The sequence below is a fragment of the Scatophagus argus genome, chromosome 5, assembly GCF_020382885.2.
Source record: "Scatophagus argus isolate fScaArg1 chromosome 5, fScaArg1.pri, whole genome shotgun sequence".
In the NCBI taxonomy this organism is placed as follows: Eukaryota; Metazoa; Chordata; class Actinopteri; family Scatophagidae; genus Scatophagus; species Scatophagus argus.
In genome coordinates this window covers 18,406,633-18,431,140 of record NC_058497.1, presented here as the reverse complement: position 1 = coordinate 18,431,140, position 24,508 = coordinate 18,406,633, and the positions used below count along the sequence as shown (strand labels likewise).

The 24,508-nt window shown below is 42.4% G+C and overlaps 1 protein-coding gene across 4 annotated transcripts in view; it reads left to right on the top strand.

Annotated features, from left to right (window-relative positions):
* Nucleotides 1–855: 855 nt before the first annotated feature.
* The window catches only part of zgc:77784 (uncharacterized protein LOC402947 homolog), a 43,436-nt gene continuing 19,783 nt past the window's right edge, over nt 856–24,508 (top strand). For all 4 annotated transcript variants that reach the window (XM_046389909.1, XM_046389910.1, XM_046389911.1 and 1 more), the window contains exons 1-7: nt 856–1,505; nt 9,990–10,316; nt 18,776–18,933; nt 19,375–19,495; nt 19,574–19,712; nt 20,959–21,086; nt 24,210–24,334. In XM_046389909.1, coding sequence (XP_046245865.1) covers nt 1,451–1,505; nt 9,990–10,316; nt 18,776–18,933; nt 19,375–19,495; nt 19,574–19,712; nt 20,959–21,086; nt 24,210–24,334 — 1,053 coding nt within the window. In that variant the 5' untranslated portion in view covers nt 856–1,450. The remainder of the gene's footprint in view (nt 1,506–9,989; nt 10,317–18,775; nt 18,934–19,374; nt 19,496–19,573; nt 19,713–20,958; nt 21,087–24,209; nt 24,335–24,508) is intronic.

The following is a 24,508-nucleotide window of genomic DNA, read 5'->3' as shown; positions in this document are numbered from 1 at the left end:
TAACTTTAACTATTTTAAAAGCTAACACAACTGAAACACATGAAGTGCACGTGTTTTAACTGCGGGGACTGAAAACCTGTGCCATATTCCTGTTTTCTACTTCTACTCTTAAATGTCTTACATTATGAATAGGTGCCATAACATTAAACAGAGATCTACCATTAGTCTAATTTTAATATTAATGCCACTATGGAAGAAATAATTTTTGGATATCTTGACTTTATTTTACTTAAACTCATTGATGTCTGTGTGATGTAGTTGCGATGTATTGTAGATTTTGAAGGTGGGATGTGCCTCGTAATCATCTCAACGCAAAAAGCCTGTTGGACAAACTGCCCGAAAGCTCATGCCCCCCGACTGGTCTCACCTGGCCAGCTGTTGGCTGTACCTGTCTCTGTTGCACCTGAACGTCTCACAGCTGGAACACTGAATTTCCAATATATACACACATTTTTGTAAGTCAAATGATATCTGTATCTGTATATCTGTATTTTTTATTAAATTAACCACTCACATCTATCCTGGGACTCCTGGGACTCCAGGGACCTGGGACCAAGGCTGATTTTGACTCTTTCCAAGGACTTTGTTTTGTTCTTTGCCATCAGTTTCAGTCAAATTAAAGACTGTAAGACTCAAATTCAATTTTCCAGACATTAAACTTAAAAATCAGTTTTAAAACTAAAACCCGAGGCCTAACCCTAATTCCATTTTAACACCTAGAACTTCAATATCTTTCCAAACCCGGAAATAATAATCTTTGTTGGCCCTGGTACAGCTAGAGGTCAGACACGCACACACACACACACACACACACACAGGCGGCAGATGTCGTGTCTGTCCCTTTAAAACACTGACTCCTGGAGGCTGGTGAGGATTTGGTGCGGAGATCAGGCGGTGCGCAGCTCAGCTCGGCGTGTGCAGCGCTTCATTTTCGCTCAAACTGACGCCGCAACCCGCAACTGCCCTGAACAGCGCAGAGAGACAGAGAGAGAGAGGGGAGAGAGAGGGGAGAGTTGGTTTATTTATGACCGGGCTAAATATAGTTAAACCACATTTGTTTTGTTTTGTTTTGAGCACAGGCAGCAGGACATCTTAGAAAGAAGTGTCTGTGCGTGACCATGCGGGGATGAAGAAGTGCTGCTGCTGCTGAGTTTTCTTATTAGGTTTCTCCGGGGCGGTGCTGCTGCTCCTGCTCCTCCTCATCATCATCACCATCATCACCCTGCTGCTGTCATGGGTTTCTGGGAGTGACATCAAAGTTTTTTGGGGGGATGATTTTACTCGCCTGAAATAGTCCATCTGAGAGTCACGCTCCAAGGCGGCTCCGCTTACCTGTTTGTAGTCAAATGCGGGCGGTTTCGTGCCTGGGAGGTGAGATTTGATTGATCGTTTGAGGGGACCGTCAAGAGGCTGCAGACTCCGGAGGATCTGACACCGGGACAGTGTGGAGATGAACTTTGAAAATTTCGTGGTTGTGACTTTCACATTCGTCACCATCGCATCAGGTAAAACATTTTATGTCGCTTAATTAATTAAGCATAAATGTCCTTTGAAGGTCCTTTCTCTTTCTGTGGCTTTCTCTCTCTCTCTCTCACACACACACACACACACAAACACACACATATGTATATGTATATAGCTTGTCGTGTTGTGCGCCCCCCCAGATGGATGTAAACGTTGTGTTTTCCCACACAGCTGTAGCAACGGAGCGCATCCTCCCAACGAAAACGAACTGCAAAGGCAAATGTGACACACGCGTTCATCTGCAATATTTAAAATACCGCGAGTGGATGCCGAGGAGATGCACGTTTTCTCGCGGCGCCCCGCTGGGAGCCGAGGTGGTCCCGCAGGGAGGCCATTAGGCAGCAGGAGAGGTCAAGAGAGGCTCCTCTCACTGCGGACAAAGTGAAGCCATTTAACTCTCACTTTCAGATCAGCTGCGAGCACGTAAACTCTCAGGCGACGGCGTCCTGGTCTGACAAGCCTCTGAATGCTATCCAAAAAGTGGTTTTAAGGACGCACACATACTCAGCTTTAAAAGCTCATTTTGATTACCTTTGAGATAGAGATATTTTTAACCAGTACTCTTATAGCATTTCTGAGCTTTAATCCAAACCCCTTAAATAAAAGCAAAGCTCAGAAAAACAATTTATAGGAGTGCGGATTTTCTTTTTCATTTTGAGAAAAAAAAATGCAGTAGATTGTAGCTGATGGGGTATTAAATTTATGAATAATGGGTTTCATTTTTAATTTTTCAACATCGTAAAATATTAAACCAAGAAATCTTTACTGGCCCTACCAACTAGTCTGACTGATGCTGTATTTTTGAACTGTCACTTGATGTTTGAGGTGTATTTCTAATTCTCAAACAAGATTGGTTGATACTGATTTACTTAAACATACAGAACATTTTTGATAGAATCCCTTAAAGGTAACCTGTTGACTTTCTGACCACTAGTTGCGCTATGGAGCAACGTTTGTATGAGTGACTCCCCATTTTGTACTGTGCATGAGGAGGCTACATGGTGTTGTGCTAATGCTATGCCGCTGATTGAAAGTGGCGTTAACGAGCGTTAACGGCGTCAACCATTATCATCCATTTGAAGTTGTGTTTGTGTCCTCCTGGGCATAGCAAACCCACCGTTCACTCACGTTTCAGCTCTTTGTTTGGTCTGAAGGGAGTGTCTGATTCTTTAGCAGCTAACCGCTATGTTCACAAGCTAGTCGCTAACTTTGTTTGTCTCCTGTTTGGTGCTGAGCAGGCAGTGCACAGTGGGAACTTTTTAGAGCTTTTTTTCAATCCAACCACCAGCCTACTGCTCCTGAAAATGATACTGATAAAAGCAGCTACAGTGACAAGAGTAGCCACAGGCTGTATAACCAAAAGAGTAAATGGAAACATGCTAAAACACTCCACAGAGCTGAAAGGAACTGCATATTTGTGTGATTAATCGTTGTGAGGTTGTCACCATGAACGATAACCTACAAGTGATCCATCTAAAGACATTGATTATGGCAGCTTTAAAGAACTGCTCTGCTCTAAAATACTTGTTGGTTTTCTCTTATTGTTAACACCAGCTGATATATCAACCTGTTTTATCAAAAAACCTCTGTTTTACTTCTTCCTTAATGACACTATACTACAATCTTACTATAAATCCTGCGCTCTGTGGCCCCTGTGACGCCTCTTGCAGATCACTACGCTTCATTATTATAAACTGGAGCCCCCTCTCAACGTTAAAGGCAATTTTCAACACCCACACCATCTGCCTACATCCATTAATCTAGAGTGGGTATTTCCTCTCATTCCCACCTCTATCGTAGGCCGATGTGTGTTTTCATAAAAGTACTTGAGAGAAGAGCATTCAGACAGACTTTGTCAGCTCTGCAGGAGCTGTTTTTGAGACAAATACATTCATTCTGTTGTTTTTTTTTTAATATAAAGAGAGAAATAAGAAATGTTTTGAGTTACAGTGAGACATGTTTTGTTTGTGTTGGTGTGTCCCACCAGTAACGTCTTCTCTGTTTGTCTCAAGATGCATGGTGGGGTTTGTATGTGTTTCTCTGTGAAATTGAAAGGGAAAACAACAAACAACAGCCTCTTTCACAAATTGCATTCAATTTCACACTGCGCCTCTTTTTCATGCACACACAAACCAAATTTCAATTAAGACGGCATCGTTGTAGGCCCTAATACTCTCATTTAAATCTCAGTTATCGCGAGCTCCATTCACGCTCAGCGGTCGGTGTGCTCTCTGTGGAACTAATCGATGCTAAACAACCCTTAGCTGGTGATTTGTGTCCACTGTGTCCTCCTGCTCATTACTGAGCGACAAATATGGCTGAAGGCTGACTAAAGCCTCTCACACAGTCCGTCTGGATGAAACGGCCACGGATGATGAAACCACTGCTTGCCACAGGGTTGAATCATGTTGCCGGATGCTGATGATGTCCCACTTCTTGTACAGTCGGCGATGACATCATTTAGAGATTAGATTACGGATGAGGAGGGCAGTTGCCAAACAAAGGCTCAAGAGGCCCACACTGTTGCCAGCAGAAATTCAGACCTGTCGTCTCTGCTTTGAAATGAAGTTTGCCGTGGCACGTTATCGCACTTCCTCAGAGATTACTTGGTAAAGTCACAAGAACTCCTTGAATGTTTTTGGCCTTTTTAAGTATGTAAATGAATTGAAACTGAAAAAAAAAAAAAAAAGACGCAAGTAAATCTCAACAGACAGCCACCAGCCCCTCAGACAAGCTGCCAGCCTTCAGCTCCCGTCTCACTTTAACTTGCGCGTAAAGTTATTCTCTGAGCAGTCCGCCTAACAGGTAGATGGTTGTGTTTTTCACCAGATATCAAGCTGTGAGCTCAGACAGGTCCAGGTTCCTCTATGCCTTTTGCTCTGAGCCTGGCTGTCGCTAGAAGGCACCCAGATCTGAAGCAAAACAGGGTCCCCTCTGAGGCTTTGTTTTTCCTCACACATTAGCGTGACAGCAGTACACTTCTGCCCCTGGGGAGGATGCGAGGTTAATATTTAGAAATACTAATTAATGAAAGCGCCTGGCCTTATGCAATGCCACAGCTAGGAGCTCGAAAACGCCAAATATAGCCTGAATCAACAGGGTTTTCAGGATGTAATCATGATCACCCCCTCAGCTCTTACCCTGACAACTCTGGGTGTTCAATGAGGCAGAAATGCAGGAGATGCCACGAGCAGACGTGGGCGTGTTTGCTAAGTTTGCAATTAGGACCAATGCGATAGCTTGTCTGTCAGAGCTGCATGCGGCGCTAATGGGCTTTCATTTGACTGGGTTTGTCTGCTTTCTCTGGATTTTTTTTCATTGTTTTTGCCTTGTGAATAATGAAGAAATGATCAGATGCAGCTGCAGTCGTGACAATTACTACATCTAATCATCCTTACACACACGATCAGATCGTAACGAGTTAAATCTGTAGCTCTTGGTGTTAATACCGAGAAAAAGACATCAAAGGATCCCGTCCAATGAATGTGATGCTTTATTAACAAAAACTCATAAAGACAAACACCATATAGACTATGGCATCTCACCCAGGAAAAAATTCAACAATTCAGAGAATGTGCAGTGTGCATACCAATTAAATCAGCTGTAATAGATTGAAGCTATTAATTTAAAAGCAATGTATAAAACTACAGTGTGAAAACAATGTGAGAGGACTGATTTGTGCTGATTTGATTCACTCACCGCTCATAGCATCGTCTGCAGCCACAGCAGGCAGCTGTTTTCAGCAAAAAGCTCCTACTCACCAACTGCACACTATCTGCTCTGCACTAACTGACAGACAGACAGACAGACAGACAGACACGGTTAGCAACAAGCTGGTGAACATAGCGGAGCTTTTAGCAGCTAAAGTGACAGATATTTCCTCCAGGGGTTGGTGGAGAACAGCAGCAGAGCTAAAAGGGAGTGAATATTGGACTTAATTCACCATTCAAACGTAACTCCAGTTGAATGATAAAGTTGCTCCATAATTCCTGGATGGCTACACAAATAAGCAACCGTTTCCTCATGTCAGCTTAAACAGTGTTGCTACGTCATGCTATGCTATGTTGTGGTCACAGTTTCTCTTTGCTGCACCCAAGTGGCAAAAAAATGAATTATTGCGCAATTAAAGTCAGTGAGCTCTTCTGGTTGTCAACATATCAATATAACTGAAAGCAGGTTCACCTGATGCGGCAGTGACTTCCAGGGACATTAGAAAAAGTGAATCTCATAGGCAGTATAAGACACTGAAAAACAACAAGGAAATAAAAACATATCAAACATCAGTTTCAATGTACAAAACCCTCATAAGATTAATACCAGCAGGCCGTCACGTGAGGGGACCGACCCACAGCCTTATTAATGGCCTCTAACGGATTAACTATCAACTTCAATGTCGCATTAAATAAGCAGATCGGTTAAATTTACCGTGTTTCTCCATGAAATGCACCTCCGCCTCTCTCCCTGGCACATTCATTTGTACACAGGATGGCCTTCAGAGTGCACTACAGAGTGATAACCTTGCATGAGGCTGGCGCACTCTCATTCACAAAGCTCCTCCACACTGGATGACAGCTCAAGGTTCACAACCATTCACTCTTATGGATTATCTTGGTCTCTTTTGCTCCTCACGCTGACAGTCTGTGAGGCTCGTAGAGGTTAAGAAATGTTTAAAAGGCTTGCATTGATTCGATGCTCTGCTGCGGCCATGGTTTGACACAAAGGCGATGCATGTTTAGTTTGTTTAGTAGCTACCAGGGGTTTAAGAATGTAAAAAACATTTATTGAACAGTGCAGTGCTGGGATTATTGAGCCGATATCTTTTTTGTTTTTTTCTCTTGGGAGAATTAATATTTTGTACCCAAATCAAGTCACGCTCTTAAATTCCCATATGTGTTTGCATATCTGTGAGGCCCTAGCCGAGCCTCTAAAGGGCCGTGTTTAGGCTGAAAACGTACCTCCACAGAAGTCCCGTTATCAGCCTGTGACGTTTATGTCTCTGTGTCACAGGCGGGGCTGACAGAGTTTCTTTTTGCTGAAAGGAGCTTTCAGCCGTTGCACTACAATCTTCCTGTCATGAAGCCAACATTACTGTGAAAATATTCCTTCTCACAAAGAAAGTGTGTTGCTGTCATGCTCAAGGTGGCATAGACTTTTCACTGATTGTACACTTGTCTCAGGAGCGGGTTGTTGCTTGTCAGCTTTGGCCACCTGAAACTGTTTACTGATTTTTAATTTTTTTTCTATTTTATTGATTTATTTGGGCAAGTTTTCTCTATTATACATCCAGATGGCATCACATGGATGCTGTTAGGTTAAACTCTCACCTCCACCTGTGATTTTATTTGTTTTTAATTCTCAGCCTGTTTGTGTTTGCACAGTTGTGAGCCTCAAAATTTGCTTTCGATATTTTCGCTATTTTTTGCTTTCAAATATGCGCTCGCACCATTCAGACCAACTGAAAGCAACCAAGACTCCACGCTATGTGCTGACGCACTGAGTACTAGGACAGGTGGGTCTCATAAACAGGAAAGGGGAACATTACCAACAGACAGCCTCAACTACAACTGCTGTGAATGTATGTAATAAACAGATTAGCCAGCCTTAATGGTTAATGGTGCTGTTAATGGCAGATTGATGGCTTTATTGGGTGGTGGAGTGATGAGGTAACCATTTAGCCTGAGTTTCCTCTGAGTACATAAATTTAACCTTACCAACAAGTTACTTTTCCTTGTAGAGTTTGGGCTCCATAAAATGGAACTGAACTGTTTTAAATGTTGTAGCAGCTTGCATGCATTACATGCAAACCAGTGGAGCTTTTTCAAGAGCCATTTGAATGCGAGAAGCATTAAGTAATCGTGATGAGCAAGGAAAAAACAAACAAACAAACAAACATCAGAATAAAAATCTAGAAATGATTTTATGCTGCGTTGGTTAAACTTTATTTGTTCAGGAAATTAGAAATTCAAATTAAGATTACAACAAGACAGTTGTATTCACACAAAACAATCACAGACACGCACTGATGTTTTGTTCATGGTAACAATTGATCTGTAATGTGACAGGGATTTACCACAGGATTCTGGCTTTCCTTTGGGGTTATTTAGTTGGTTTTGGCTCAGTTTCACTGTTCTAATCAGCATTGTTTACAGCCCCAGAAGGCTGCTTCTTTCAGCAAAAGGAAAAAGAAAAAGAAATCTAAAAACTGTACACTACCTGCTCAGCGCCAAACGGCTGGTGAATCCAGCGGAACATTTGGCAGCTAAAGAGCCAGATATTTTCATCAGGGGGCGGACGAATCCAAAAATATGCAGAAAAAAAGAGTGAATGTTGGACTTAACAACCATCAGGTGGGCACAAACACAATAGATGCTGCTCATCGCTGGATGTGCAAATAGACAACCTGAGGTCATAACATGTCAGTGCTAATGTTTACAGCTTGTTTTGCTGCCCCCACACAACCAAAAAAAACAAAAACCATACATATGAATTTTATAGCTTTGAAAGATTTATTTTGTGTGGAATTTGATGAACAACCTCAGCATAGTCCAGTAAGATGTGCTCAAGGTGCAAAGCCAATTCAGGTCACGGATAGAGATTCAGATCATGAAGAGGTTTGCCATCTTTTATGAAGCAAAGTCAGATCTGGAGTTGAACTTCTGTCTTTGCAGTTTAAGATTTGAGTAAACTTAAATTTATGACAGAAAAGCCAGTGTGACAAAATGTGGATGTGGAGGGTCATTTAGCAGACATATGTTGTTGCATTATGGGAAGTATAATGTTTTTGGAGTTTGACCCCTAAAACAGAAGGAGTTGTTCAACTTCATCACCTTGGGTTTAGTACTAAATATTTTGACTTTGCTGGTTGGATTTTGACCAACTTTTTTTTTGCCCCCAAGTATACCGACTTCATGGTATTGCAACATTAAACTGCTGGGGTAACCTTTCAAGAGGTCAACAAGAGGTGTTTGTGTTTGTGGTAAAAATCCAGTCGCGATAGAAGAGGAAGAGTATCACAGTGATGTAACTGTCTTACATGAGTCGGGATTTGAGGCTGCCAGCGAATCCTTCGCGTGCTTTGAAAACATGGTTCACCATGAGGACATCACAGGGCTGCGGAGATCTCTCTTCAAAATTTAAATAAATTGTGTGCACACGCAGGCAGATGTGTCAATATACCATGCAGATGTGATAGAATATAATCTAAAAAGTCCATTATACTATTTTGAAGGATTATCTTCCAGGCCTAGCATGAAATGATTTACACTTATTCTCTCTGGGTAAACAAAGTGTGTGTTTTTATCGAGACTGGCCGGAGGTGCTATGGCACATTTTTAATGCTTCGATTAGTATTCACCACGTCCTGCATTAACGTTCGGAGCTGTCCTGGTTGGTGACCCCGGGGTGTTATAGCTGAGAGTGCACAGATCGCTCTTTATATGTTTACTTCAGGTTTGTGCCATCATGGCGATGCCCTGACTCGCTCGGATCAAATCAGTTCATGAAAAGACATAAATCTGCTTACAGATGGAAAGTGAGGGTTTATCCCCATGCTTCAGATTTAAGTATAATGTAACAGAAGCATGTGCAACAACATGTGTGTCATTAGGTTGCTCCTGACTGCTCCTCTCCAATGATAATGGAGGATTTTCATGCAGACTAGATTATGTGCTGAAAATAATGGCCCAGACAGAGCAGCACAATAATCAGTGGCACAGTGACCATTTCATTTTCTTTCTTTCTTTTTTTTTTTTTTTCTGAGAGTGATGGCGAGACCATCTGTTCCTCAGAACCAAAGTAAAAGCAGCGACGTTTTGAATTATTCATTTTTCTAACTGTACCACACTGCTAGAGACATTTGGTCTTATTTTTAAAAGCTTACCAAATGACTTGAAGCCTTTCCCTCACAGCTGAGGGAAGACAGCAATGGATCCCCAGAGAGTGGGATATGGGAGTTATCTATATCGCTCTCCCTCTTTCTCCCCTTAAAATACACAGGTCGGCCTATGGTCTTATTCTCAGCTTTCCGCCAACTATCATCTCCACCTCTGCAACAATCCTGATTGACGCAGAGATTGTCCATTACCATATCACATGGGTGAATGCATCCTCTGTGAAAACACTCTGCCATATATGTTCTGTCTTGGCTTATAGGTGATATGGGGCTGCTGTGTTTTGTGGAATGTAGAAAGAACAAACGCATGTCAAATGTAGAGATCTGAAAGGCACAGGTTGTTATTGGAAAACATGATGTCTTACCTTGAATCCAGAGTCAACCTTCAAAGAGAGATTACCCATGATTTTCCGCTTCACTGCACACAAATTTATCCAGCACACAAAAAGCATCTCTAAAAGATGATTCTTACCTTTTGGCTGCTGTCTACCCTGTTACGAAGAGATTATATGTTTTCATGAATGGTAGGTGGTCAGATGGAGGACTAACATTTGTCCTCATCTCCGCTTCACAGGGTCCCGGGCACGGTTTGAAGACAGCGCACCTCGGATTGTGGAGGACCCCTCGGATTTGATTGTCTCCAAGGGGGAGCCTGCCACCCTCAACTGCAAGGCAGAGGGCCGACCCACCCCCAGCATAGAGTGGTATAAGGACGGCGAGCGCGTGGAGACGGACAAAGATGACCCCCGTTCTCACCGCATGCTCCTGCCCAGCGGCTCGCTCTTCTTCCTCCGCATCGTGCACGGACGCCGGAGCAAACCGGATGAGGGCGTCTACACCTGTGTGGCCCGCAACTACCTGGGAGAGGCCATCAGTCGTAATGCGTCTCTGGATGTCGCCAGTAAGGCTCCACGTTATTGATTACAGTCCTAAAAGAGTGTGTGTCCCTGCACATTTTTTTTTTTTGCACTATGTGTGTGTGAGTGTACAATTTGCAAGTGTGTCCCAGATCTTTTTGCAGCAGGTACACTGGAGAGTTGGCTACGCTTGGAAATAATGTTATGAAACAACTTGGCTGAAGAAAGGAACCCCGTGGAAAGATTAGAAATTCAGTAATGAGTAAATAGCCTGTGGATTTGTTCCTAGTTAAAGGCTACTGTTAAAACAATATTTAATCAATTCAGCAAAATAGTCACAAATTGAAGTATGTGACCAAGTTTTCTGAAACGACACTATGCACATTGGATATTAAAGACAAACTCATTTTTATCAGCACACCATTTTATCACCTGAACAGATATGGCGGATAGGCATGGGTGCCAAAAGCAAGCCATGACAAGACCCATTCACTTAAAATGCTTAATAATTTTTTGTCATTATGAAACTGTTTCTCACTCTACCCGGAGAAGACTCAGTTTTTTAGCACCTCAGCATCCTTGACCTCATGTTATCTTTTATAAAAATGATTTCCGTGAATGTGTGGTATGCAGCTTTTAATAACAGGAAATAGACTAGAAAGAGACTGATGCTGGTTTCAGCAGACTCCCTAAATTGAGGTGTAGGGATCACTAGAAAAACGCTGGATTGGTGCATCACTAATTTAACTCACCAATGAAGAGATTTTTGAGGAAAATCAGCATCAAACAGTACCTTTACTGTTTGATGTTGTTTTTTCACCAAACTTCCGAAAACATTCAAAACAATTCAGTGTAACAGGAAAAAAAAACATTACCTCAAACACTTGTCTTTGTGTCACAGCTGATTTGCTATGCCATGCATCTCACTAGAACAGCTGCAGGGGGTCTGTTTTCTGTGTTTACTGTAGGTCACGCTCACTGATGAGCGTTTGAAGTGATTTCTGTTGAACTGAAGCTTTTTGGGAAACTGTAGGAGGCTTGTGACTGCTCCTTGCTTGGCTTCGGTATCCCCATCGCACTTAAATGTCACATGTGCTATGATTCAGTTCTACAGTCAACTTGTGAGAAAAGCCCAGCTCGGGCAATTAGAGCATTAGAGCTACGACAGTTCTTTTTATTACTGATTAATCTCTTATTACTTACGATCATTTCTCCAAAACCCCAAAATACTCAGCTAGCTCTAGCAGAAAATCATCACATTTGAGAAAAGGGAACCAGCGGCACTCCTGGCTTCTTTGCTTTTTCGATTCTACAGAAAATAAACCGTCACTGCTCAGTTATATTGAGAAATGGAATGTGTTGCTGACCCGTGGAGGCCTTCTGGCGGCCTCATCATCACCTCAACCGAGAGTCCTCTCTGTGCGTACCGACAGCATCATGTGTGTGTGTGAGGATGCATGTGTCGCTGTGTTTTCTTTGTGTTGTCTGCAGCTGAAGACTATAGCAGGGGAGCGTGAGCTTTTCCCCTCTATCTTTATGAAAGCGCACTGAAGTAAAAAAGCTCCCACAAGGAGCCGTGTCTATTATCTTCCCTCCTCGGTCCAGGACACGTGCCATTGTCTTCCTTCCTTCCTAATTGTGCCAGTGTGGCTCGGCCCTGGGCTGAACTGCAGCTCTCTTTGGCATGAAGTAATGGATTAGTCAGCGGGCTGATTAGTGGAAGGAGCATTAGATTAGCAAGGTCGACTGTCCTCGTTAAGAAAAAACACAAAACAGCAATTTGAACGCGGTCTTATCTTCCACCATATTGAGGCTTCCTTGCTGGCAGTATGTGTAAGTGCTCATGGCTGGCTGAACTCGTCTGTAGCTCGTGTTCAAAAATAGGGACGGCCTCCGCATATGTATACGGCATATTGAAAAGCATTAGCAGCTGCAACTAATGCCACTATCTAGAAGAGATATGATGCATATACTTTCATCCTTTAAATTGTTGATAACGAAATTTAGCTTTGTATGCAGCTGGAGATTACAGTACAGTCATATTGGTACTGGGATGACTCACCTGCAGGCACTGAGTGACTAACAGTATTAATAAGTGCCTGTTTTGTTCTAATCTCTCCGCCTCCGGCTAGCAAAGGGCATATGCTAAGGCAGCATGTTGGTGGTCTTAGACTCCCCTCTCCCCTCTGTGTGTGAGATTGTGCTGACTGTGGGGTAAGTTGTGACCCAATTAGCTCTGGCAGGGAGGGGAGGGGGGAGAATGTGTGTGTGCATGTGTGTTGTGGGGGGTGTTAATGAGAGGCCAGTTTTAAGCTGGTGGTCTTGCAGAAATGGGGGAGTGTGTGTGTTGGTGGTGGCTGCGTGTGAAGCAGGAGTCTGAGGGACAACAGGTGGGAGGAGGAAGAGCTTTAAAACTCCCACCGAGCGGTAATTAATACTGATGCGTCTGCTCGGCTCTGCGTAGGGAGCAGGAGTGCTGACACTAACCTGGGTTTAACCACATTAATTACACATTAATTGAATGTGAATGTGAATGATGCATAATGTATTGTGCTGCATGACTAAGACTTTTCTCTGAAGTGGGCTTTCTGATTTGCACTTCACTCACTCCAGCCATATATTTCATAGCCGCGGGATACTTTGCATGAATTATGTGCACAACGTCCGCTCATTGTTTTCACTTAACCGGCGTCTGCAACGTTTGAAACTGCTTCTGCTGAGATAAAAGGGTGATGTGGAGCTAAGAGGAGCCAGTGTGCACAACCACTAAATCTTGTGAGTTGTGTGAATGGAGCAAAATTTCAACATTGTCCTTCCACATGTTGTAATTCTGGTGATTGTAGCAAATTCTTCTTTAAGGCACTTAATATGGTTGTTCATTTGATTCCCAGTTTCTGATTTCTCTGACAGTGGTGTGCTACAGGTGTCTTCCCATTTCTTCAGCCTTTGTGGGAAATGAGAGATACAAGAGCACAAACTGTCACTGACTTTGTTTCGCCAGCAACAAGGAAGCAATCTAAAAAGCTCCAAGGCTTGTCAGTACTTCAGGCGTGTTTTGTTAAAGGACCTTGTCTATCTGAAGGCAGACAAAGAACCGAGTCGATGTTTTTGATTTGTCTTCCTTTAGAATGGAAACTCTGCTGACAGGAACAATCTCTCTTCAGTTCATGTTCAGCTCGTTGGTGTTTAAGCCACAAATTTTATTTAGCTTGCGTATGTGAGTATTCAAATGTCTCGTTTTGTCCGATCAACAGCCCAGAACCCAAAAATATTCAGCAATACGTAACAACAAGCAGCTGCAGGATCTCACACACTGGATCGAGTGTATTACCAGAAAACAACAGACTTATGTTAACGACTTATGTGCAGATAGCTGTGCCAAAGGCATGAGGTACAGTTTAAACCAAAGTGTGACAGTTTGTGTTTCCACATCATTACTGCCCCCCCAAACAACTGTAAGAAAATGAGAGACACCTGCGGCGTGGTGGCAGTTAAGCAAAATAAATGACACAATGTCTCACCCATGATTCAAGCAAGGTATCATGGACAAGGAATAACGTGGATATGGATTTGTATCTCATTAAACTGAAAATAATACAGTTGTGACAAATGCTGCCTTCACCTCTGAGTCGTTGAGGTTTGTGTCAACCATAAAAAGGATTCAAGAACGATATCGCCGTCACTTCCTATTTGCTGCACAGTTGCAGTTCAGGTGATGTTTTCTTATGCGCAAATGAATTTTGTGCACCCCGAGGTCCACAAGTTATGTTTTTATAAAAAGATGCTGTTGCTCCCTCGTAGAGTAGATCGTAGTAGGAGCTTATTTTGCTCGGAAATGCCAGCAGTTGTCATTATTCTGTCTTTCTTTCTTTTTTTCCTTCCCTTTTTACTGAAAGCTGCCGGTGACCGGCTGACTTGCCCAGCTGTTGAAAAACCAGAATAATGAGACAGTGGAAATGGAAATAGAAATCCATTCTTCCAAACTGTTTCTTGGCTTTAAAATTAAGCAAGAAAGGGGTGGGGTGGGGGGCAGAGTAAAAGTGTCTGTATTTCAAAATCATGAATGTGAATGTCTTCGCAGCGAGGAGATGGTCACATGGTGCGGCAGGATTAGAATAAAGTAGGACAAATAAAAAAATAAAACTTGTTTAAAAGGCTTTAGAGCCAGATGTTCCTCTTACCCCTGATGAGGGATTATGAGGGAATCGAACTTCTGGTTGCAGCTTGTCTCTTGGCTTCTTCTGGTACGTCCTCTGTACACCAGGGAGAATCGGTGATGAAAGCTGTTTATACGCGCAGTTTTTAACTGATCTCGGACGCAAAGAAATCATCAGGCCGAATTTCATTCATAAATTGCTGCAAATCACCACCGATCTGGTTCATATGAGCACTCGCTGATAATCCACAATGTGTTGCCTGTATGCAATGTCCGCTTATAACTGAAACGTCATCACATTTTGGGCAAAGTGGTGGAATTTATAGCCGTTAGTTTTTCATAAAGACAGTTTGCCCTGGAGTCTCCTTCTCATCCTCCATCAACACAATCAGACAATGGATGGATTAAAACAATCTCTCTTCTCTGTAAGCGAAGCCTCCATTAGCTGTGACAGGGCAGTATCAAGGCAATGGGATTAGACCACCTCCCTAACGGGTTTACTCTACTCGGAAATAAAAGAACAATAGGAGCCGGGCAGCAGGTCATCTCTGGCTCTCAAAAACACACTTCAGCTGACCCCTGTGTCCAACCTCCTACCTGTCAGCCACAAAACCACTGAATTTATAGCCATTCATACATCTTTCTGGCCCGTGTTGTCTGCTCTGTCTGCTTCCTACGCTCACTGTCACCTTGATTTTAGTACAAAATCTTTTTTTTTCTGTCCTATCTGTCAAACTCAGCCATCATGTTTCTTCCATCTTCCTGAGGAAATGCTCTGGTCTGTGAACTGTGAAGTAATTTGCCTCATAGCTGCTGGATTGTAGATGAAGTCACAATCAATTAACAGAAAAGCACTGTATACATTATACATCAGCTGTACTCGCAGAGCATTGCATACATTCATGCATCATACCATTTTCTTGTGATTAATCCCCCTTCCTCCCTCTGTTACCTCTGTTCATTTTTCTAAAAACACTAACAGATGGCCCTTCTGCAGTCCTGGAGCTCCTCTCTGCTTAACACTAATATTATAGAGATAAATATCACTTAAAAATCAAGTGATGAATATTCTCTGGGAGATTAAATCTCCTAATCTGTATATCCTTGAAATATTAAAGTTCTGAAAATGAATGCCCACTCTCAGAGCCTACAGAAATAATGATGAAACCACTCACAGTCATTTAGCCCTGCTTAACCATTATTTAATCTCACAGGAAGTGCCTGTAGGGAATATGAGGACTTGTCTCTGCAGAGGCAGGGTCAAACCTCAGCTGCACTGAAGAAACCATCCTTGGTCAGAGCCCAGTGTGGGTGGACGGAAGCGAAAGCACACAGCCTGCTTTAGGAGATTGTTTGGAGTTGTATTATGTCTGAGAAGTTAAGTTTGGGACAGTAGCCCCTCAGGAGGGGGTTCGGGTGGGGGAAGGGGTCTCAGTGTTCCTGATCAGATTGGTTGATCCCATGGTGGGATCATCATCACATAAAAACATCCGTGGGAAACTCTATTTGGCAAAGCGAGCTTTAAAGTCAGCGTTTTAAAGGATCACATTAACTTGAACGCAGCTTCAAAGAAAGTGTTTGGGGGTAGTGATGTCAAGAATATATTCTGCTGCTCTCTGGCATGTGTTTCAACCCTCACATGTCCCACTTTCTGGGAGTCTGTGCCCGGGGACTCTGGGTTTCAAATGCTAAAGGTGTGTGCGTGCATGTGTGTGAATTTGTATCTGTGTGTGTGTGTGTGTGTGTATGCAGTTCAGGGATTAGCTCTCTCTACCCATAACTTTTTCACTTCAGTCACCATGGCAGTGAAACAAAGGTCTCTGTGCACCCATCTAACCAGACCTCACAGACGGAGGTCTAAAAATAATACAGTGCTTTCAATTAGCCCTTCAGCTCTGCAGAGCATTTGAAACAGGCAGCCAAGTGAACAGGGTCTCGATTATTTGGTGAACAGACCTTTGGGAGGAGTGTGAGTGCCTTTACTGGTTATAGTCCACCAGGTTACATATAGTCCTTGTTAAAGCTCCTGCAAAGGCTCTTTATTTTTCCTGTTAATGTGTTTTACTTTTCTTACTTTCACTGAAGGGAAATCTCAATGTCTCAGCATACCAAGACATTTTGGACAATGCTATGCTTCCAACTTTGTGGTAACAGTTTGGGAAAGGTCCTTTTCTATTCCAGCATGACTGTGCCTCAGTGCACAAAGCAAAGCTCCATAAAGACATGGTTGGATGAGTTTGCTGTTGAGGAACTTGACTGGCCCACACAGAACCCTGACCTCAACCCCATCCAACACCTCTGGGATGAACCAGAACAGAGACTGTGAGCCAGGCCTTGTGGTCCAACATCAGTGTCTGACCTCACAAATGCTCTACTGCGTGAATGGTAAAATATTCCCACAGAAATGCTCCAAAATCTTGAGGAAATCTTTCCCAGAAGAGTGAAAGCTGTTACAGCTGCAAAGCTCTCTGTGTATTTAGGATGTGATGCCGTTAAAGTCCCTGTTGGTGTGCGTTGTCTATATAGTTTATATGCTTATGAGTACTCTTTATGAGGCAAGTTTCTCCTCTATTGTCACATGATCACCTGCTTTGAGACATATTGCAGTGTTTGACTAAGAATAATAATAATGATATCACTGCAGCTTAGTGAGAAATTGGATAACGTCAAAGAGTTAGAAGTTCTGAATGAGTCCTAATTGTGTGAAGACTTCTTGCTTTTCCCTTAGCCTAAATGTCATGGCGTTTCGATTAAGTTCCGTTTAAGGGGCCTTGTGTGTTCGATTAACTCGAAGTGAATGATGTCCACTTCAGACCTGAGGGAAAAAAAAATTGACTGGCACCATTTTGGATTATTCATAACTGTTTACCCAAGACAATTATGACTGTCAAACTACAGTGAGGAATGATTTTGCACCTTTAAATAGCTGTGATGAAGTCATTTCAGATTAGATTTTATTCGACCCCCAGCCTGTCAGAATACTGATGGTGTTTTTAAGGCACACACACACACACACGTCAGATATACTAGTGGATAATTAATGTGGCATATTAGTAATTGAATTAGAATGAACAAACCCCTGAGTTAAATTGATTTACGGTGGATTACCGTAATGTCACTAAATCCTAATGAGTAAAGACTAAGCGAGATTACAGCAATCGATAGTTCACTAGTTACTCCTGTCAAGTTTTGTGTTCTAGCACAGTTTACACTGATTCAGATTTAACAGTGGCAATTCTCACTGATCACACAGAAAACAACTGGTCTTAAGTGTAACAAGTATCTAACAGAAATAAACAGACAACAAAACTCCCTGCTCATTCAATCCCCTGCCATTTTTCTGTTGCATGTTTAGTTTTGGGCAAAAAGGGTCCACCATACTCTTGGTTATGGGGGTCCTGATGACTGAGAAGTACGGTCAATGTTGGGTCTCTTGTCATGGATTGTATGTCGGCAGAAGAGCAGATGATCTTTCATCTTTTATTTCTGTGAAAGATTGTTAAATATTCATGAACGTGTAAAAGGAGATTGTATTGATTGATTATGCCATAATAATGAGAAAGGAAAGCTGTAGCTACTGGATGGTGGACCCATGACGAGTGTGTGTGTGTGTGTGTGTGTGTGTGAGTGAGCCTGTCAGCATTGAAGTATGAGTTTCCATTATACAGGAGGACTCATGAGGAGGCTCCGGTTCACAGTTCACACTAAGTCTTTCATGTGTCAATCACAGCAGAAGATTAGAAGATACCGTATCAAAGGTCGCAGTGTCAAAAGCCCATCTCATCCTGTCGTCATCCGCGGTGCACACTTGAGGGGTGACGCGAGGACAGGCTTTTCTCGCTCACTGCAGATTTGTAAGATGGCGTGTGGAATCAGAGACGCAGTCCTTTCATTAATGCGGAGGCCATTTTTTTCTCCCTCACACATGGGCTAAATTATGAATGTGCCGTTATTTGTTTACTCCATGTTGGACTGAGAGACGTGCATTATTCATCTGCTCTGACAGGAGAGACAGCAGAGTAGGACACAGTCGTAGGAAAACATTTGAAGAGGTAGAGCATGGCCTAACAAGGACGTTGCCAGGGATTTGAGCAGTCAAGCACGTGCAAACACATTAATCGACTTTCTCTCAATAAGCTTGTTTTCGTCCAACCCTCAGCAGGAAGATGGTTCACTCAAGAAAACAAGCCTAAATGATGTCCAAGACAAGCTGGTGTTTCTTTTGATTGTAGCAGTCTGTGCCGCTGCTCACCGATCTGTGGGTCCGATTTCCAGCCTTTGTTTAAAATACACCAGACAGACAATGCTTCTGAAGCTAATTAGATTTCTTTGTGTTTCTCCTTCCAGTCCTGAGAGATGATTTCCGGCAGGCCCCGAGTGATGTGGTGGTGGCCGCCGGTGAGCCTGCTGTGTTGGAGTGTGTGCCTCCACGTGGACACCCTGAGCCCATCGTGTCCTGGAAACGCAACAACGTCCGAGTTAGCACCAAGGATGAGCGCATCGCTGTGAGTTCAACTCAAACCGTGCAGACGTTTCACCTCTTTAACTCTGTAACAGCCAGAAAGACGAAAAATGATTGCCAAATTGGAAAATAATCCCCAACAAAGGCACTACTTACTCATGTGAGGGTCGACTGCAGGGCCCAGTTGTTGTAGATGTTTTCTCTCATTCTTGTGGATACATGGCAAAACAGTAGATAAATGAAATGATTTGGATTTTGTTTGTTGTGTAGGCCCACCATTTATCACCAACATTCAGCAGTACAGGAGAATGGCAGAGAGCCATTTACGATGAGACCACGATTCAAAGACTGAGCAAAATGCCTCAGAATCTGTTGTCACTTTTGTTCTCTCCTCTCATGTATAAAATCAAGAGCTGGACATTGTTCCACACTCTGTCCTGAAGACCAATCACACGAGCTGTTGTTTCTGTGTGCCGTCTTTCAGATGCGTGGAGGCAAACTGATGATCTCTCACGCCAGGAAGAGCGACGCCGGCATGTATGTTTGTGTGGGATCAAACATGGTTGGAGAGAGGGACAGCGATCCCGCAGAGCTGGTGGTATACGGTGAGTTTCTGACATTTACGCAGCCAGTAAGTCCTTTATAAACATGAAACCAGGCCTTTGAAACCCTCTTCTCCGCAGAACGTCCTGTGTTGGTACGGAGGCCCGTGAACCAGGTGGTCATGGAGGAAGAGACTGTGGACTTCCTGTGCGAGGTCCACGGAGATCCCGCCCCCACTGTCCGATGGCGGCGAGAGGAAGGGGAGCTTCCCCGTGGGAGGTGAGGAGTGACGGCCAATGGAGAGTCGGGCTGGTGATATAACAGTGTCTTATGAGGCTGAGGAATAAGAAATACAGCTTCACCAGATGCAAGTCTCTGTGTTGGATTATTAACTCATGTGACCCAGAAAACATATGTGGAGTAATTGTTCATTAATTCATGCCTGTCTATCAGTTTTCTAATATAAATTCAGAAATGGAAGAGACCAAAGAAGATTCATTAGTTGGCACAATCCTCCTGTGACCAGATTCATCCTTTTTTCCATCTAAACTCAATATAATATATATTTAGCTAAGCCTATTTTAAAAAAATGACATTTTTTTTTCTTTTCCAACATTAAAACTTTCAACTCTGTAAAACTCTAAAAGTAATACTTACATATAACTATTCACTTACACAGTGCAGTCAAGAATTGTACAGCTTTATGTAATGTTAAGGAATACAGCTTTAACTTAAATGTTGTAGATATCATTTAATTAATCAATTAATGCAGGTGATTTTGTCTCCCTGCAGTGCTTCTTTTTAACAGCTGTTGAGTTTATTATTTGGGAAATTTGCTTATTTGCTTTCTTGCTGAGAGTTAGATGAAAAGAGCCCCACTACTCTCATATCTGAAGGGCACATTGTGACCATATTTCACCTTTGGTCAGATACTGAATTGGTGACACTAATATTACGAGTCCCAAAATGTCAGATATGTTGGTCACCATGTCACAGAGCTCTATTATATCTCTATTATGTCTTTCTTCTATTCTTGATTTTATGTCTTTATTTTTGTTTGTTTCTACGGTTTATGAGTCTATGAAAGAAAGCAAATTCTAATTTAATTTGATTCATTGTATCCCTTGTATAGATGAGGCAGCCGGATTGCTTTCTGCACTGTGGTTATATTTGGTCATTTAAATAATTCTGCTCTGCAAAGTCCGTGACTACATATTTAATCTTCTATCGAGAGATAAAAATGTTGTTTTTTCCTAAATCAAGTGAAACATTTATTTTCAGCTGTTTAAAGAATATTCCCACTGACAATATCAAAGGCTGATAAGGCACATTGTTCCACTTGTTTTAAGATAATGTCACCTTAGTGGGAACAAAATCCCTGCAACAGGTTGATTGACAAGGGAAGAAATGACATTATATGTACCACAGGCAGATTTTCTTCGCTTTGTGTAGATTAGTATGGTCATCTTTCTTTGACTGTGCTTCTCTCTTAGATCTTTCATTATCTCTCTTTCCTCATATTCAGGTTTGAAATCCGCAATGGCAACAGCCTCCGTTTGTTCCGCGTGAAGGAGCAGGATGAAGGGACGTATACCTGCACATCCGAGAACAGTGTGGGCAAGACAGAGGCCTCAGCCATGCTGCAGGTCCATGGTAAGAAAAGCATCATGCATATTGTATGAGCACACACACACACACACACACACATACTTAGGCATGCATAAAAAAGCTCTCATACCTGCAGCCATGTTCATGCATAGGATAACATCCAGTCACATGGCACAACAGTATCATGCAAATTCCCCTTTCCTTTCCAATTCAGTGTGTTTTTATATCTGTGTATCTTTGTGAACGCCTGTCCAGCGGTCCTGCCAGGAGCTTATGCTAAACCGTATGGATTACGCCATTTGACAGATGTTTGGTAGATGTGTGCTTTAACTCACTGCCAGAGAGCAGTCCTGGTATTAATAAGACATGACTCTCACTCCCTCTCCCTTCCCGTGTCTTTATCTCCCTTCTTTCACCTCCGCCTCCTCCTCCTCCTCCTCCTCCTCCCCATACCCTTTTTCTTTGTCTCCGTGTGTCAGTTTAAATAGTCTCAGACGACTTCATCCACTAATGCTTTTATCAGTGTAAATGAAATCCAAGCGAGCAGTTTTCTATTCACTCTGGTGCTTTTTTTTTTTTCTTTTCCATGGTGTCACCAGTTTTGTTTTGTAGCTCAGCGTTTCATCCAACTCATTAATTTTCCATCTTTTTCCATCATTTATCAAACCCTGTCATCATTCCAGTTGGCTCATTCCATTAGTTTACTTTGCATCTAATTCTGCTCTTAAAAAAATAAGGCATTTGTGTTATGCTAATGTATTTCCTCCACTTCTCTGAATGGTATTCCTAATGGTTTTTAAATCGAAATCAATGCCTAATGGTGTAAATATGTTCCTCCATTAGGCGCTGGGTTGGTGACAACATGCCTGTTGCTGCAGTCAGACATTAAGTAAGCCTCAGACACAGTGACTTTAATGCACAGCAGATTAAAGACTCCTATCAAACCCACATCTGCTGTGTGGTGGCGAGTGTGTCAGGATGCTGTGACAACATGTAAATCCTCTCATTTTCAGCCACAGTAGTGGAAAATGCAGCTGTGGAGGTTTTTAATTACACGGTGGCCTTGGTCTTCACTTTTAAACAAGGACATGGTGTTAATATTGAAATAATTCTGTGGCAATTTAGATTGACTGTTCCATAACATTAAGACAGAGAGCAAAAAGAAATAAACAGGAATGTCAAAATCATTGCGTTAAAAGCTGAGATATCCTGACTTTTATTCCCTTGTTTGTGTCGAGCTCCAACAACCCTAAATCCTGCGTTTCCCACAGTGCAAATCTATGTGGGGTTTGTTTTTGTTATCTGACCAGTGAAGACACGTCTTTCTCCCATGCCTGTGCTTTCTAACACAGTAGTCTCAGTTATTAAATTGTAGGTTTGTTAAAAGAAACCTGATGACATCACTACATCAGCATCAGGTGTATTTTAATTAGACAAAGCAGCTCCAGTGCTGCTGAAGACAAAAAAATTAGTGGGATGCTCCTTTAAGTAACTAGACTTGTATCAGTGGTGGTAGTAACACCTCTATTAATTTTACTGTTATGATTTTAATATCTTCTTTGGTACATGTATGTATTTTACTGAATCTTTTATAAGCAGGAAAAGCTCTTTTAGATTAAGAAGAAAATAATAATCTTCACTGCAAGTGCCAAATGCGGGAGCTGAACAATCTGATCAGATGAACTCCCAAATCAGCGGATATGCAGTAAATCAGATACAATGTCTTATCTTTCCCATTACAGGCACCATTTTTGTCGGTATCCATCCAATTGGAAAAGATGCCCAACGCCCATTTAAAAAATGTGTTATCTGTATGTTATCTCCCTGGCAGTCTGTACATCGTGCAGCTCGTTCATACGAAGCTACGCCAGCTGCTAGACTTCTCACTGCCAGCTAGACTTAACCGCACTAAACAGACAAGTCATAAGACAGCAAGTGTGTGAGACTAACACATCCAATTTGTTTAAAGACATTACAACATCTCATGAAAAGAAAATTCGCAAAAACATGATCAAAACATTCTGATGCTGATTAAAGTGTGAAGCGTCCTCTGTGTTTGGGAACACACACTCTTAATGAGAACGTTATGACACAACACAGATGACTCAGACGTCTTGTGTGTTAAGCCAAATATGAGCTTGCATGCTCTTGCTTGTGTGTGTGTGTGTGTGTGTGTGTGTGCACATGTGCCACACAGAGATTTGTAGAGAGGATGAATCCAGGCTCGAGAAGCTTGTCATCCGACCGGAAATGTGAACCAATTATTCATATGGGAGGTACAAGGCGGTGGTCAGTGTAAATCTACAGAGGGTGTGATGATGTGGCTAACGCAATGATCCGACCCGAGTTGGAAATCGGCAGCCCTGCCAGACCTTTCCTAGAATAGCTGAGTAAATGTCATCCGACCAGCGCTGCCTTGTGCTCTGATGATTTGTTTCTTTTCCATAGGACAAAGAGGTAATGCTTCTTGTTGTAGATTAAAGGGTGTGTGTAGCGTGTAGTGTGTAGTGAGAGATCAAAAAGCACAGAAGGTTAAGGAGACAACTCTTACATAATAACACGTCATTCACAGGTGACACTGTTCTGCAGAACAAGTGCTTTTACTTTTGACACTTTTATTCAATAATAGGCCTGTGCTTTTACTTAAGCAGGATTTTGAATGCAGGACTTTGACTTGTCTTTTAGTGAAGAAAAATGGCATAAAAATGGCACCTTCTCCTTCTCCCTCATAAAAAAAAAATGTCTGAAAATGCATATATTTTCATTTCACAAGTATAACTGCTGGACACCAGATGTATCCTACTTCACTGTGAAGTTCATTCTCGGTTGTACCAGGATCAACTTCAAACCATCATGCTCGCAGGCTGCCTCTTTAATATCAGAGTTTATCAACGGACACAAAGAAAATCTCAGTAATGGATGTGAAAACTGCTTTTTAGTGTCAAAGTCTGCACTTCATTTGGCACAGCGAAGCTCAGACATTCACCTACAGGAACAAGAAGTAAAACACACTTTTGACTAGAGGGAAACTTTGAGAAAAAGAAATTATTGCTCCCTCCACCTCGAGTTAAAAGACAAGATGATGATTGCAGAGTGGGAAGAGAGAAGTCAATAAGCAACGGGTTTCATACACTTTAACTGACGATCATGATTCTTTTCCTCTCCTAGTACCACCTCAGATTGTCACGAAGCCCCGAGACCAGATTGCCACCCAGGGGAGGAGCATTACCTTCCAATGTGGCACTACAGGAAACCCTCCACCTGCCATCTTCTGGCAGAAAGAGGGCAGCCAGGTAAGAGGCTGGAGCAGAGAACAAGAGCTCCTCTGATGCCAAATACTGCAGCAACGCAGACTTCCCAGTGCAGTAAATTCCTGTTTAAAAATCACTGTATACATATACATATGAATATATTTGATTTCAAATAAGCCTCAAGGTGACACTTATGTGTAGTTGAGGATTTTACTA